Here is a 17,759-nt window from a genome sequence, read left to right on the forward strand (position 1 = left end):
CCTTCCATAGTTCTTGTTCACTATGTACCAGGTACTCTGCTAAATATTTTATAAGAATTACAACAGGTTCTAACTGAATATAGCTATATAAGTGACCTCAGCTATACCACACAGCACACAAAAACCAACCACATGAGCTTAGTCAACTCACAGAATTGTGAAAATTAAAAGCCTGTCGTTGGTTTAAGTCATTAAATTTTGGAGTGGTTTGTTACATACCAATAGATAACTTAAACATTCTGTGTTCTCACCCTAACATACATCCAAGTTATACCTTTATATCAGGGACAACAGATCCACACAGCTAAGCAAACTCTGAGAGAAGACTGTGAACAAAAGAAAACAGATTGAGCACAGCAAAGTTTTTTGGGCTTGTTTGTTTTTGTTTTTGAGACAAAGTCTTGCTCTGTTACCCAGGCTGGAGTGCAATGGCGTGATCTTGGCTCACTGCGACCTCCACCTCCTGGGTTCAAGTGATTCTCATCTTAGCCTACTGAGTAGCTGGGATTACAGGCATAGGCCACCACACCTGGCTAATTTTTTGTATTTTTGGTAGAGATGGAGTTTCGCCATGTTAGCCAGGCTGGTCTTGACTCCTGACCTCAAGTGATCCACCAGCCTCGGCCTCCCAAAGTGCTGGGATTATAGGCGTGAGCTGCTGCGCCCGGCCAGCAAAGTTGATTCTGAAACACTGTATTCCCTCAATGATTGTTGGAAGCGCCTATTATATGCAATGCAGCAGAGCCTGGTGACTCAGGGTGTGAGTTTTGGATCCGTGTGTTAAAATACTGGCTGTCCTACCTGCTAGCTGTAGGAACTTGAGGAAGACACTTGGACTTCTCTGGTCCTCAGTTTCTCTATATTGTAAAATGGAAATTAATCATAACTACTTCCTGAGGGTGTTGGCAGCAGTAAACATGATAAAGTATGGAAAGCACACATGAGCGCACATACACACACACACCATGCCACACCACACACCACACACCCAGTCTTCCTAGGAAACTTCTATTCATGCTTCAGCCATCATTTCACAAGTGCCACTTCTTCAGGGAAGCCTTTCCTAAAGATCACCCTGTCTGACTTCAGCAGGCCTCCCTGCTGTATTCGAGCACCATGTATTTTCCTTTTATAAGTACACAGCATCAATTTGAATTTTGTGTTCGTTTGCTCATCATTTATTTATGTTAATCTCACCCACTACACACCATCAGTTCCATGAGAACAGGGTCTGTGGTGACCTCCCACATTTTTCTAGCACCTAGCACAAAGCTTAGCACACAGAAGATAAGTATCTATTCAACAAAAGAAAAGCATTTTCCAAAAGCTGACAATGCACCGAGACCTCCGTAAATGAGAACTTGGCATTGTGTTGTGTGCTTCTGCAGGAGTGAGTCTCACCTTTAAAAACCTGAGAGTCTAATGGGAAATACAACACGTACAGAAGTCACCATCTGACACTGCAGAAGGTCAGCAAGGCCTAGACAGAGTGCCCTGAGAGTTCTGAGAAGGTGGAGATCGACTAACTCTTGATGATGACAATCCAAAAAGACTTTACAAAGATGCAGTGGCATAAGAATACCCAGACTCCAAAGTGCCAGTCCTAACAAAAACATTGGGTGTTGGCTGTTACTTTTTGGGTCCAGAAGCCTGGCCTAAGGCAAAGTCTACAAAAGATCTGTAAATCACTCATTCCTTTATTCATTGATCAGGTTTTTATTAAATACCTAGTAGGTGCTAGGCACTAGTCTAGACACTGAAAATCAATGAACATATCAGCAAGCTGACATTCCTTCTAAAGAGGCCCCCTATAGCAAAAAAATGTTAACCAGTGTCCTCCTCATTCCTCTGTGACCAGGGCTACGGTGTCACCTCCTCTAATGGAGGCTATGCCTTATCGTTTAACAAATGACCTTCATCTTCCCAGCATCTCCCTTAGTTTGGCTTCCGGGTTGCATATGGAGTTCAATGTCCCGTGGCTGCTAACCGAGGCAAACTGCAATTGTTGCAAATCTTGCTTAAGAAAGTGAAAACTGAAGGGGACCTTAAAAGATCTTCTGGTACAATCCTTCATCTTATAGATGTGGAAACTAAGGCCTAGAGAAAAGACCCTCGGCCAAGGTCACCCAGAGAACTAACCACACATAGAACCAGACCAGAGTACAGGAGTCCTACCTCCCAGGCCTGGGCGCTTTCGATTTCTCAAAGACATTTCCCATTTTCCTATTATCAGGACCCACAACCCTAGAAACAGTCTTTAGGATTCAGGGCCACTCAATATTGAGGAAGAGTTCATTACTTGTATTGAAATCAGTTGTAGTAATACAAACAACAATAACATTTTAGAGCCCTAACTAAACATCAGTAGCAGTGAGAAAGAAAAAAAAAAAAAGCTCAGAGCAGATTGTGTGAGTTACAGTGAAATACGCAAAACCGATCAAGCCCAGAGAGACAAGAGTACAGGACTTCGGTGGTGCCCTCCTCACCCAACCTATTCCTGCGAGCAACCTATTCCTGCGAGCCCAATTTTGTTCCCGACCAGTTAGATGCCTTACCCATTACCTTCAAGTTCCCGGAATTTGTGATACAAAGAACAATGTACAGCCAATCAATAGTTTATATTATTTTAATATAAATTCTTGGTAAACAACTTAGGAACCGCTTCTTATTCTCCTTTAAAAACCCACTTTCGACTTCTGCTCATCAGAATGTGTACTCAGGGCACCTTCACTCCCAGGATGCAGTCCTCAAACTTGGCTCAAATAAACTCTCTTTTTATATTGATTTTGCCTCAGTTTCTTCATTTAGGTCACAGCTGTGATAAGCACTTTACGTAAGTTACCTCATCTGGATCCTCACAACAATTCTGAGTCGGTACTATTATCTTCCCCATTTTACACATTAGCAAACTAAGGCACAGAGAGACTAAGCAAGCTGCGCGAAGTCCCACAGCTGTTTAATAAGGGGAAGTGGAGAGGCGGCAGAACGATAATGCTGAGTAAACCAGGATGACTGCCCAATGGCCTCCCCTCGCTTTTAAGGGGTCAGTGATGAACGGGAAAGCTCCACACGTCGGTCATCTGCAACTCCACGGAGTTCGCGAGCTGGCATTCCCCGAGGCTCTTCCTGAAAGGAAAGCCTCTTCTTTCAGCTGGGGCAGGTGTGAACGTGATGCCAAGCAGGGCGCCTTTTCCCGCTCCCTGTAAGGGGAGTTTTCGAGGAAATCCCTCTCGACCCACACATCCCTGAAGCAAAGCCCGCGGCTGGAGAGAGAGACGGACGATGCCAGCTTCCGCGTGGATGGAGGAGAGGAGAGGGGGCAAGCAGCGGAGGCAGCGCGGGATCCGGAGGGTGGAAGCGGGGCGGTACCTTTCGGAGAAAGCTGGCGACCACCTGCTCGAAGGGGTACTTGTACACCTGGTGCACGTCCACCGAGACCCCCATCCCCGCGCTCCCCGGGCCCCGCGCACCGGCCACGCCTCCGCGAGCGCAGAGCAGCCCAAGGCTCCGCCGAGGCCCGCAGGCGCCCACACTCGGACAGCCACATGGGCGTGGCCTTTTTCCTCCGCTTTTCAAACTTTCGAAACTTTATTGGCCACTCGGAGAAACGCGCAGTGGGCCACGCCCACGCCCCTGCCCCTACGCCCAGAGTCACGGAGGCGGGTGTTGTAGAGCGCGGGAGGTGCTGGAGCGCGCCCAGAGCACCTAGGGCCCCGCGGTCTCCACGCTGGCGGCGCCTGAGCCGCCCTGGTACCCTCCCGCGGCCGCGCCTGCCGAAAGAAGCTTCTCTGCCTGGAAGCCATCACGCCCCGCCCCAGGAAACCTGGACCTTGGGCTTGTGCGTTTATGGTATCACCGCCTGGAGTCACAGAATAAGCCGTGGTTGGCAGCACGGGAAAATATTAATAAGGAAGGTCTGGTGTGACAAAGACCAGCATTACTCACGCCACCAGGCAGCTGCCTCTGAGGCTTGGGGTTGGGCCTTGTGTAAGGTCAAGATTGCCTCGGGAATAAGAACCTCGTTTTAGTGCATCCAACCCTGCAGTTAAGTTCCTTTGCTCGCTGAGGTTAAACACCACGGAGCAGGGAACTAGAGGATACAAAAGAGTTGCGAGTATTATTCTTTACTGCAACGCCCAGATGTTAGGAGAACCAGCACGTTCATCCGTGTATTCAGCACGGTTCTGAGACCTCCTATGCCCCAGCGCTGCGGTGGGCACTGCGGATTCTGCCGGGAGGAAACACCAGCCCTGCTGATGAGCCGGCTGATTTCACACCCAATCAACAAGCTGGGAAAATAAACACAATAATCGGTTAAAGTGACACGGGCGCGGGCATGATTTTAGCGAGGGTGATTATGGAGGGTCTCCGAGGTGATGACTTTTACGATTTTGCCATCTTGCTCGCCCCTGCTGTACACAGTCACACTGGTCTGGCAAAACCCTAGCCTTGTGTGAATCTAGCTCTCCTCTGACTGTCCCTACCCAAGCCACCGGAAGGGGCTGGAGGAAAATACACACTCACTGTGACAGGCATAAATTCATAACCACTAACCCTATGGCGCCTTTTAATGGTACCAAATACACTATGAAAGTACCGAATTTCTGGCCGGGCACGGTGACTCACGCCTGTAATCCCAGCGCTTTGGGAGGCCAAGGTGGGCGGATCACCTGGTCCGGAGTTCGAGACCAGCCTGGCCAACATGGTGAAACCCCGTCTCTCCCCGTCTCTCCTAAAAATACAAAAATTAGCTGGGCGTGGTGACGGGTGCCTGTAGTCCCAGCTACACAGGAGACTGAGGCAGGAGGATCGCTTGAACCAGGGAGACGGAGGTTGCAGTGAGCAGAGATCACCAATTACACTCCAGCCTGGGCAACAAGAGCAAGACTCCATCTCAAAAAAAAGAAAAAGAAAAAAGAAAGTACTGAATTTCTCTAATCCACTTACTCTCCCACATTCCTCTCACCTCACACCTCTCACATCTTTGTTCCCAGTCTTATACTCCAGTCATTACCTTACTTCCATTTTCACTTAGTCAGTAGGTCACATCGCTCTGCCACCTCTCTACCAACCAGACCAAATGCCCTGCCTTCCCTCTTGTTCCTGTGGCTGAACTGTCAGCACTTTGTTTTAGCACCAGTGTCTCCATTTGTCCACTGAATCCTGAGGTGAACTGAAAAATGTTTAACAAACAGCTCTCCTTTAAAGCATAAATCACGCAAGGCCCTGATTTCCAAAGGTTGCTGATTCCTGTGGTGTAAATACTCCTACCATGTTTAAAGATGCCAACTCGATGTCACTAAACACAAGTTGGGGATTTAGCAACATGGAGTTTAGTGAGGGGTGGGAGTTGGGGAGGGAAGCACAGAAGCACACCATCACATGGTATTTTCACCACCTACATACAACAGCCATAAAGAACCAAGAACATAGATAATGGAAAAATGCAGTAGGAAGGGATGAGTTTTCAATGTTTATTACTCTTTGGCCAGGCTGCTATGGTTCCTGCCTGTAACCTCAGCACTTTGGGAGGTCAAGGCAGAAGGATCACTTGAGGCCAAGAGTTTGAGATCAGTGTGGGCAACATAGTGAAACCCCATCTCTACAAAAAATAAAATAAAAAATAAAAATTAGCCAAGTGTGGTGGCACACGCCTGTTGCTAAGGCCAGAGGATCTATTAAATCCAGGAGTTCAAGGCTGTAGTGAACTATGATGGTGCCATGCACTCCAGCCTGGGCCACAGAGTGAGACCCATCTCAAATAAATAAATATTTATTAATTTTTATATGTAATTTATGTGATTGTAAATTTATATGCTTTAATAATAGCTGTGTTGAATGGCCAGCTCTAGTACATCACTAAAAGTTCCCATCCTCTTTCTTGTTCAAGGCCATCGCTCTAGCAATATCTCCCTTTCTGCATCATCAGCTTTGTCTCTAGTGGGCCATTCCAGCCAGCACAACAAGTACACTGTAATTTCTTCCATTAAAAAGAAAAAGAAAAAAAAAAACACTCCTAACCCTCTTAACCCCCTATCTTCACTATCTTCCTCCAGCTATATTCCAAGTCTCTGCTCCACTGATGCTTCTCAAAAGAGCTCCCTGTAATGTCTTGAGTCCATTCCAATCAGTATTTGCCCCCACCACTTCACTGAAGCTACTGTTGTCAAGGTCATCAATGACCAAATTGCTAAATCCAATAATTAATTCTTAATCCCCACCTTACTAAGCCTGTAGGCAGCGTTTCCTTGAAATACAGAGGGAGGAGTGGAGAGGAGAATGAGATGCAAATGCTCTTACATGTGTTGGATGCATGTTGAAAAGTCACTCCACTATATCACCAATCCCTCCTTATGGGAAAACAAAAGACAGTCTTACAGGGAGACTACACAGGCCCACAAAAGAGAGTTCAATTATCTGCAGAGTTTATGGTATTTTGTATCTGCCTTTTTCACCAGAGTAGCTGGAGACCAGATGTGACATACAAACCGCTAGCGTGGGTCCTGGGCCCTGTATCCTCAATCCACTCTGACCATCAGTTTCTCCCAGAGTGTATCTTTAAGCAGGATTTCATCTCCTGATTAAGTAACCTTGAAAGGCCAATGGTGTGTCCTGAAAGATTAAAGGCCCCACCACCTGCTACCTCTACTTGGGGCTGATTGGCTGAGTGACTTGTGTAAGAACAAATGCGACCTGCCCATTCCAAGGACATTGGGGCTTTCTGAAACGTGTGCCAGACTTGACAACATGAGCCTATAATCTTGTAGCTCTGAATCACAGCCGGTTTGCACAATAGTAATCTTACTTGCTGGGTCCTCTGAGGGAGAGAGAAGAAACTGTGAAACAATTGCTTTTAAATTGCTTGGCTTAACTGGGCAGGGACTTGAGGATGGAAATTTGCTGACAGACCTTAGAAGTTCATGACTTTATTTGGTCTTTAAGATGCCAAATATCTTACTAAAGAGCTTTTATAAGATATCAAATACCTTTTGTATCTTCAAAGGGAGGCACAATAGTTTAAACATGGTAGACATCCAATATATTCAGGTTGAATGAATGAATGAATGAATGAATGAATGAATGAATGAATGATTGTAAATGCTGCAAGATTTAAGTGAGACAGAACTCCAGCCCTGACCCTGTCTCTCTGCTTTTCTCACCTTCTTCATGTTGGTTCAGTTCCCACTTCTGACCATCCTGACCATCTCTCTATCAATGATATTTTGTATCCAGTCTTATAATTATCTGTATATGTAAACACTTCACTGTTACTGTGACGTTCTCAAGACTGGAGGAACTGTGTATATTATTCACTCTTCTCTATCCAGTGCTTAGTAAAATGCCTGACACCTAGTATATGTTGAAAAAACTCCCGAATGTACTTAATATAAAATATGACCTTGAACAAAATCCTTCCTGCCCCTGCAGCTCAGTTTTTCCACCAACGAAAACTGAAATGCAGGGGCAGAAACTGAGTGGGCCAAGACTGTCTCTAAAATCCAGCAACCTTACATTTGAGATGTGGGCTAGAGACACAAGCCAAGGCAGGGAATAGGGATATAGTTATTGAAACCAGGGTACAGAATGATAACTTGCAAGGAAAACAAAGCAAAATCTCAGAATAGATTCAAATATGTAAAATATCATGTATGATAAGTAAGTGTGGGTACTAAGGAGAAAAAATAAACTGGAGAAGAAGGATGAGAAGTGATGGCAGGGCAGGGGAGAGAGGAGCAGTGTTTAAATTTTTTAAAAGAGCTAAGGAAGACCTCTCTGAGAAAATTACATTAAAGCAGAAAAGTTGAAAGAAGAGGAGAAGCAAGTCATGCTCGTATTTGGAGGAGGATCATTCTGGGTAGAAGGAACGGCAGGTTCTAAGATCCTGAAACAGGCATTCTCCTGATACATTTCAGAACTGCAAGGAGGCCAGTATGGCTGTTGCAGAGTTCCTGAGATATAAGGTCAGAAAACATGGATCTAGGTCACACAGGGTCCTCCGGGCCATGGTAAAGATGTTGGCTTTATCTATATGAGATGGGAAGCCATTAAGAGTTTTGAGCAGAGGAGAGACATGATCTCAACTCTATATTTTAACAGAATCACTCTGGCTACTTACAGTTTGGAGAAGTGAATATGGGGAGGCAAAGTGAAGAAAAAGACCAATTAAGAGGTATGATATTTTACATATATACATATGTAAAATTTCCTCCCCTACTCCCACTCCTCACTAAACTCCACTCTTCCCTCTATATATAAATATAGATTCATGGTTCCCGGCTCATAACTCCCATAGCCCTTGCTACAGTCTTTTGCTATAATGTTGGGGGCACTTTAGGCCTCAGAAGCAGGCTTTTCTCTCTCTGACCTTCTTCTGACTTCCCTTCACCTGCCCAAGGCAGGACTCTAATCTTTCCTGGCTTTTCTGATTGATTTCTCATTCCAGAGAGCATCCTGCCCCATACCCTGCACGAAGAAATGCTGCACGGGAAGGCCACGAAGAATCTAGACAGATGGGCCTTACTAGGTTTCCTGACTCAGTCTGTTAGTATTAGATCATACCCTTTTTTAGCTAATCATATTTCTACCTGGTTGTCTTCAATCATGTCTATCCAATGGAGTCTTGCTAAGAGACCCAAAAGAACAGGGTTCAGAGAGCTCCCAGCTAGCCAAACATATGGAGATTTCTGGAGGATGGTGCACCCAGGGAGAGCATGGAAGCTCCACGCCTCTTCCCCTATACCTTGCCCTATGCATCTCTTCAGCTACATCCTTTGCACTATCCTTTATAATAAACTGGTAAATGGAAGTAAGTGTTTCCCTGAGTTCTATGAGCTGCTCTAGTAAATTAATTGAATCCAAAGAGAGGGTCATGGGAAGCCCGTCTTGAAGTGGGTGAGTCAGAAGTTCTGGAGGTCAGGACTTGCAACTAGCATCTGAATGGGGAACGGTGGGGACAGCGGAGTGATCTTGTGGGACTGGGTCCTCAACTTGTGGGATCTGAACTATCTCCAGGTAGTGTCAGAATTGAATTGGAGGACAACTAGCTGGTGTCCACTGCAGACCTGAGTGCTTGCTTGCTGTATGGGGAGAAACCACACACACATTTGCATGTGTGTTGCCAACCTTATTTGGTCTTTAAGATACCAAATGTCTTACAGAGATATTTCATCATACATGAAGGCCAAAAAATTACAGAAGAGCAGTTGTAGTGGTACTGTAGATAACAATATTATTAATAATAATAGTATGTATTAGTTTATTTAACTCTCACCACAACTGCCATTACTGAAGGAGGGCAGAGGAACTCGGGAGTTTCATACTGCCCTAGGCAACATGGTGAAACCCGGTCTCTACAAAATATAGAATGTCTTCTGTGTTGATGATTTTTGTGGTGAGAGCACAGGAAAAAATCACAATTTGAGCTTGTTCTCCCCTCAAGAGGCAATTGCCATAATCTAGATAAGAGGAAATGATGGCTGAGACCACAATGGTATCAGCGCAGGTAGTGATCAGTTTTTAGGTTCTGGATCCGTTGTGAAAGTAGAAATGGAAACGTGTGCTGAAAGATCAGAAGTGGGAAGAGGAAGAGCCAAGGTCCAGTCTGGTCACCACCTGGAGAAAGCCTGTCTGACTGTAGAGGGAACAAAAGCCAGATGTATTCATTTTCAAAGTGCCACAAATGGATGGCTTAAAAAACAGAAATTTATTGTCTCACAGCTCTGGATTCCAGAAGTCATAAATCAAGCTGTTGTTGGCAGGATGGATTCCTTCTGAGGGCTCTGAGGGAGAATCTGTCCCATGCCTCTCCCCTAGCTTCTAATAGCCCCAGGCATTTCTTAGCTTGTGGATGGTCTTCTTGTGACTTCACATTGTCTTCTCTCTATGCATGTCTGTTTTTGTGTCCAAATTTTTATAAGAACATTAGATTAAGAGCCACCCTAATGACCTCAACTGTTATACACAAAATTGTGTCCCTAAAATTTATATGTTGCAGTACTAACGCCCAGTACCTCAGGATGTGACTGTATTTAAAGACAGGAGCTTTGAAAGGGTAACTAGGTCACTAATGTAAAGTGAGGTCATATTGTTGGGCCCTAATAACCCATATGATTGGTGCCCTTATCAGAAGAAGAGCTGAGGACACAAACATGCACAGAAGGAAGACCATGTGAAGAAAGAGAGAGAAGAAGGCCACCAACAAGCCAAGGAGAAATCAATCCTGCTGATGCCTTCATCTCAGACTTTTGGGGTCCAGAACTGTGAAGAAATAAATTTCTTGTTATTTTAAGCCAAACAGTCTGTGGTACTTTGTTATGGACGCCCTAGCAAGCTAATACATCATTTTAACTTGATCATCTGATAAAACTTTCTTTCCAAACAAGACCACATTCATAGGCACTGGGGGTTAGGACTTCAACATCTTTTTGAAGGACACAATTTAACCAGTAATATCAGACACAAGCAGAGACGAAAGATGAAGAGAGATTCTGGAGGCATCGGACCTCCAGTTCTGGTCCCTGAATCCCATGAATTGCCATGTTTTCTGCAGCTCCTTCTTAGATTCTCTGAGCTTGGTCAGGATCCTTCCAGGAAATCTCCTTTTGTGCTTAGCTTAATTTGAGTTGAGTTTTCTAGCACTTTGAACTGAGACTCCTATCTAGTATGATGTGGAAGAAAAATTTAGCTGTTGTGAGTTCATGTGCCCAAAGAAAAAGAAGAGAAAAGGAAAGAAAAAAGACTATTTATTGCCCACTCTTTTTCCATCTCCAAATCGACCCAGCTCTTGAGATCTTTGAAAGTCGAGCTGCCTTTTACATTATGTTTTCAACTCTCCGTATTTACCCTATTCACCTTGATTGTTTGGAAATCCAATAAGAATTTTATTCATCTTGTTTGTTTGGTAAAATTGCATTCTTTAAGGCCAATTCGCCTCACCATATGAGTACAAAAGGGGACATTTTCTTTGTAATAGCAGGTAGCAATTAGTGGCATGCATTTTATTTTATCTTAATGGCATGCATTTTATTTCTTTTTTAAAAAAAATTTCACTGACTTGAAGCTCATAATGGCATGCATTTTAAAAGCATCTATTTAAGATGCTTCTTATCTGGGAAGACCAATTTTTAAAAAATGATCTCACAACAGACTGAAGGTCAAAAATTACAGAAGGCCAGTTGTGGTGGTACTGCAGGTAATAATAATAGTAATAATAAAACCAAAGGCATACAGAGAGAATTTCAGATGAAGTTTAACTTAGAAAGCGAAGGGATAACACACTGAGCCTCCAATGTGAGTAAGTTTAGCAAGTCCTTTCCTTTCCCACATATTTTTCCAGCAGGGGAAGCCATGAGCAGTCAGATACTGTAGGTTGGAATGGGTAGGAGAAGGGGAAAGGAGAGAAGGGGCAGGGAAGGAGGCAGCCATGAAGGGCCCCAGGGCAAAGGAAGAGTAAACTAACAGAAAAATAGCAAACTTAACAACTTTGACTTGGGCTAGTTATTACATTATTTTTCCAAAGGACTATCTGATTGATGAGATAAGCAGAAATGGCAATGTTATCAATGAAGTACAACCCAAGAATAATGACAGCTATCAAATAATAAATCTATTCCCAAACCCAAGTGCTATCTGAAGGGCTTTATGTAGACACTCAATCTTTACAACAATCTGAAGAAGTAGGTATTTGTCTCAGATTGGGTTCCTTGGAAACAGACTATGAGACAAGGAATTACATACAGAGATGAGGATGGGGGTACTTTAGGGAGATACACCCCTTAGGAAGTGAGGAATGGAGGGTTGGACAATAAGACAATCTGCTCCAAAATTTGGTTCCAGTTGAGGCCTCAACCGATCCTATAGAAATCCCTGGAGCTGGGGTATTAAGGTAAGGAGGCTGGGTGACAAGCCTCAGAAAGGAGCACAGCTTTGAGGAGGATGGAGAGCACAGACCCTGCAGAGGGGGCATGAGTGAAGTACTGCCACATTCATTACCATTATTATCCACAGTTCACAGACGAATAAACTGAAGCATGGAGGGGCTAATTAACTCATCCAAAGGGAGTAGACTCCCATTTCACTAAACTTTTATTTGCAAAGATGTAAACTAATAGGTTCAAAGTCAGTACTTGAAAACTGGAATGATTTGAAACCAGAACACACAAGAGTGTCCAGATTAAAGACATTGATGTTTCTTTAAAAAAGAAACTTCAGTCAGAAGAGGTGATGGCCACTATGAAATAATGGGAAAATAATAGGTAAACATGGATATTGGGGAAATTATACCTAGAAGTAGAAGATTCAGGCAAGGACTTTAGTTATTTTCCCATTGAAAAAATATTTATTTTCCTAAAATGGTCACATCAAGATTAATGAAGCCATTCTCATCTTAATCTGTTCCAGAATTAAAATAATAATAATAAAAGATTAACCAGGTGAGCTTGGTGGCTCACATCCATAATTCTAGCACTGTGGGAAACTGAGGAGGGCAGAGGAACTTGGGATTTCATATTGACCTAGGCAACATGGTGAAACTCAGTCTCTACAAAAAATAGAAAAATTAGCCAGACATGGTGGTATGCACCTGTAGTCCCAGCTGCTTGGGAGGTTGAAGTGGGAGGATCACCTGAGCCTGGAGAGGTCAAGGCTGCAGTGGCTGTGACTGTACCACTGCACTCCAGCCTGGGCAACACAGTGAGACCCTGTCTAAAAAAGAAAAAGATTGACCCATGCTGATGCACCTTCAGAGCAGTAAAACAAATAAGTGAATACATAAGATTAACCTCATTGATCATGTTGGAGCTTGAGATAAAACAAAAATTTTGAAAAAGATTTACCTCAAGCAACTGCCTGATTCCCGTCTTGGTCAGCTCACCAAACCAGCTGTTCTTATCAATGAGAATGTTACTAACTGGTACAGTAGTAATACTTCAGAATGAATAAAGTGGCTCCTGATTTTGCTTCAGCTTCCCAATATCCTTAGTGGCTATTGTGTGTGATATTATGCATTGATTGTATGCACTTGGTTTTCCTGCATCTACTCCTAAGACATAGACCCTCTCTTAGAAGTGAGACGAAACAGATGCTAAGCATGCCAGTCGAAGGGTTAACTCCTGAGAAGTTACAAACTTTCCTATGTCAAATGCACCCTACCATTATCCTTTCCCATGACCAGGCATGACAAACTTCCTTTTCTTTACTATAGCTATTGCCATTGTGTTATATGTGGTGACCAGGAAGTCAGGCCAGCCTGTAGTTCTGCATGAAATAATATTCCAGTGATGCTCGAACAATCTCCCTGAGACAACTGCTTATTCAACTGTTAAAGGATAGGAGATCATTCTTAGTCCCCTTAAGATGCTAATTAGTCCATCAACAGCTGTTTCCTTAACCTCGGAGCTGGAATAAAGGGAAAGCTTAAATGCCAAATTTTCTGGGCACAAATCTTAAAAGATTGATTCATCTACTACAACATATGATACCAAGCAGCCAAAATGTGCCCCTTGACCTGGGAATGAATTACAAATATCACAGCTTATGATCAATCAATAAAGGAGACTCCAAAAGAAAAGGTCAATCCCAACTGCCCTTCCAACACTCTTGGGACTAGATGGAGTCTACGGTCATGTTGCTGAGAGAGAGGGCAATTAAACAAGAAAGAAACTGATAGTGCCAGTTCCTAAGACAAATATTTCTAGGATTCAGAGACTTACGTAAAGTGGATAAATAATTCTTTGGTAGGTCTATTTACTCTCCACTCTATCTGCAGTATTTATTAAGCATTTTCTGTACACTTGGCTCAGAACATGTTAGAACATAAAAGTAAGGTATCATTTTCCTCTCAAAGAGTAGACTGGGAATTGTTGGTTATCTAGTCAGCATTCATTCTGCCTTCAAGTTTTTATCGTAGCCCTAATAAGCACTAGCACAGGGACCTGAAAGGAGGTTGACTCACTTCCAGCTTCCAAGGTGGGCCTGATTGATCCAGGGATAATCTCCACTCCCAGGGACTGGCAATAGAACAGGCATATGGCGCAGACTGGACCAATGAGACATGAAGAGAGGTTTACTGGGGGATTCTGGAAATTAGCTCCCCTCCCCCAGATATGAACAAGGAAATGCCCCAAGCTAAGGCTAGTAGACATCCTATGGGTAGATAGCCTTGGTTTGATGTCATCCCTGTGATGAGAGAAGCCAACAGCTGGGGAAAAGTTGGGCTTTCAGTGAACACTGTGGAGATCCTGGACCAACCACTCCTAAAAGACACACTCTTTTCATTGACCCATACAAACAAGTCCACTCTGTTTTTGAAGCTACTTCGAGTTGGAGTCTGTTACTTGCAACCTAAAGAATCCTAATTGGTCAAAAGTTAGCAGTCTATGTTTAGCTCCCCTGGAGATGTATTTTCTAAAATCAAGCCATAGCAGAAAATACTGTTGGAACTACGTTGCAAATTTCTGAAAGATGGGACTTGGTCTCACGTTTCTTTGTATCTCTAGCACTCAACAAATACCAAATGCTGAACACCTCATGCAATTCGGATAAGATAATGTGTAAGTAAGTGCTCTGGCAGTAGAAGCTGCTATTCAAATAAAATAATAAAGGAAATAAGTTCTTAATAATAACAGCTAACATTTATTGGGCACTTAATATGTGGCAGACACTGTTATTTGTGTAATTGCTTTGAGTAATTTATGTGTATTAGTTTATTTAACTCTCACCACAATTGCCAGGTATAGTTATTATCCATAGTTTACAGGTTAGGAAGCTGAGGCACAACACATTTACTAAGATATACAACAGTTTGCTTAAGATAAAAGGGCTCAGTAGTTAGATAATTAATGACTTACAAAAACAGAATCATAAAGTCTCATGCCTCAACCAATAGGACTTACCTAAGCCAGTTCATAACAAGATTGTGTTTCATCTTCTAGACAAAATAAGAGGGTGGAAAATACAGATTTGCTTAGTTTTTTACAACATTTTAATATGTCATGTTGATTTACAGATTCTTGGAAACCTATTTTTTTCATTTTGCTGCAGTCTAAAGGTTATTGTAGAAGCATTTAATAATACATACTTTTATTAGCCCAATCTGTTCTCTTTACTGTCTTACTAAAATTTATCTACTTGTTAACCTAGACATACTACGCCATGTATCTTTGTGCTAAAACCCCCTAATATTCAAATCTGTATTAGTCAGGGTTCCCCAGAAACACAGAATTAATAGGATATATAGAGATATACATAATAGGGATTTATTTTAGGGATAGGCTGGTATGGTTATAAAGGCCGAGAAGCCCAATGACCTGCTATCTGCAGCTATATGAGCATCCCTTAATCCATTTAAGTTGACACATAAAATTAACCATCGCATGCTCCCATCTTTATCTTACAACCAGTAGATATCCAAAATAGGTAGTATTTACTGTTGCTTCTTTCAATAAATATTTCCTGGGAGCCTACTCCATCCTAGGCATTTTTTTAGATGCTGAGCAATCATCAATGAACAAAACAGGTAGAGTTATTGCCCTTAAGGAGCTTACCTTCTAGTGAGGGAAACAGACACTAAACAAATCATCACACAGGTAAATACAAAATTACATATTTTGCCTTAAAAGAAAAACAAAAGGAATGCTGAGAGAAAATAAAGATGTATCTAATTCAGTTTCTGTGTGTGCCCACGGAGGACCCCTGAGGAAGTGACATTAAAAAGAGACTTGAAAGAAAAGACCCATAGATAGATGTCTTGTGTTTTTTCTTATCCAACTTCCATTCACATTCTTCTATAACCATAGCCCAAGTCTTCCTGGAGAAACTACTCTACCACATTCTCAGCCTCAGTGTTTTGGAGCTATTTCTTCCATCTCTGGCTGCTAGGGTGGGGCCAAGACCTAGGCTCAGCCAATCAGTGTATTCCATCTCCCTGACCACAGTAATGATTCTATTGATTCAGGGATGAGCATGTGACCTCTGTTGGGCCAATAACAGCAGCCAGTTTCCATTTAGAATCTTTGATCTAATCTATCAGGGAAGCAGATTATCTTCTTCACTGCACTGAGTCTTCTAAAGATACAACCTTGACACTAAAAGAAAAGAATGACATATAACTGAGAGACAGCTTAGTCAAGAAATATATCCTCTTGCCATCATTTAAGCCCTGATTTAAGTTCTGCCTGATCATATCCACCCATGAACTGTTCAGTCATGAATCATCACACATTCCCTTATACGTAAAGCATGGTAGTCATTAGTGCTAGGCATTTTTTTTTTCTTCTGGTTCTGCTCCTCTGGACATATGGTAGGACTGCACTTCCTCAGTCCTTGAAGTAGACATGGGACTTGGTTTGGCCAATGAAATGTGAGCGGATGTAACATATATCACTTTGAGGCAGAAGCCTTTAAGAGCTGGGGCACACTCCACCATGTTTTCCACCCCTGCCATGGCAATCAAATAGACTCCAAATGGTGGGGAGTCTGTCAGCCTAAAGATCCTAACAGAGCATGACAGGGGGCAGAGTTCCCCATCAACCAAGATGGAGAAATGAAAGCACTGACATTTTAGAGTTGTTCTTTACCGCAACATAACCTAGCTCATCCTGACTTGTATTTACCAGTTTCAAAGTTTTTCTGTCTTTAGAAACAGAAAAAGCCCTAACTCATATAATATGAGTACAAGGAAAATGGTGAAAAATAAAAGATAAAGCATTCCAGTAAAGAACTTATGTGAAGGGAAACAACTAAATTGGAGGAAGAAATGGAATTGGAGGTTGACATGGAGAAGACCTGTTTTGTGGCTATTGCAGTGGTCCAGGTGGTGTTGATTGTGTCTATAGTGTTAGAAAACATAGAAAAGAATGGATAGATTCAAACTTTATTTTAGAGAAAGAAAATGATAGGATATTATTTTTCTCTGCCAAAACCCATGGTTTCTCACTTTGACTTTAAGTTAAAACGTCAGGGGGCAGCATAAAAAAGGCATAAGCTGAGTAAGGAGACTCCAGTTCTGGGGTTAAGTTGGTTAATAAGTAGGATGTGACCTTGGACAAGTCTTTTGCCTCCTCAGACCTTCACTTCTTCAGCTCTGTGAGCAAGGGGGAGCTCACTCCTCCTACTTTCAGGGTGTCTCTCCTTTTCCTTTAAGCACTGACATTCTATGGAGGCTAATCACAGGAAGTTACCACATCAAAACTGTTGAATGGGATACATGTTCCTGACTCAATTAAGGAAATACAGGATGATAACACACAAGACCTTGCCATAGTCTGGTCAATTTGTGAATGAAGAGAGTAAAATAACAGTCAGTAACATGAGGACTAGAAGCTTTTGATTATGATTTTGTACTGGTAGTTTCTTTAACAAAAGCATCTGGAAAATGGCCAAGATGGTTTATGCGACACATGGTCAATGTGACTCACTCTGACTTGGATTCAGACAGACTCTTCTACATCAGATGCGTTCCTCTATATATAGCAATCTGAGATGCAGAAAAGGTACCCAGCAACATTTGACAAGGTGAACTTCACAGGCACTTTATCATAGCACTGTTCACTACAGCAGAAATTCCCAAAAAGTATACTTGAGGTGTTCTGACACAATACATGAACAAACATGTATTCTTAGTAGTTACTCCCTGATTTTGCATTTTTACCTACTGGAATGTTCATTAGCTTAATGTCACACCTGCCCCATTGGTGAGTTTGAAGGAATAACTAGATGTGGCCATCAGTGGATGAACAGATAAAGAAAATGTGGTTTATGTA

The 17,759-nt window shown here is 42.7% G+C and overlaps 1 protein-coding gene across 3 annotated transcripts in view; it reads right to left on the reverse strand.

Annotated features, from left to right (window-relative positions):
- The window catches only part of PRELID2 (PRELI domain containing 2), a 78,993-nt gene extending 75,448 nt beyond the window's left edge, over positions 1-3,545 (reverse strand). For all 3 annotated transcript variants that reach the window (XM_073995193.1, XM_065546916.2, XM_065546915.2), the window contains exon 1: positions 3,370-3,545. In XM_073995193.1, the coding sequence (XP_073851294.1) occupies positions 3,370-3,444 (75 nt within the window). In that variant the 5' untranslated portion in view covers positions 3,445-3,545. The remainder of the gene's footprint in view (positions 1-3,369) is intronic.
- Positions 3,546-17,759: the final 14,214 nt, after the last annotated feature.

Source organism: Macaca fascicularis, chromosome 6 (assembly GCF_037993035.2).
Source record: "Macaca fascicularis isolate 582-1 chromosome 6, T2T-MFA8v1.1".
Lineage (NCBI taxonomy): Eukaryota > Metazoa > Chordata > Mammalia > Primates > Cercopithecidae > Macaca > Macaca fascicularis.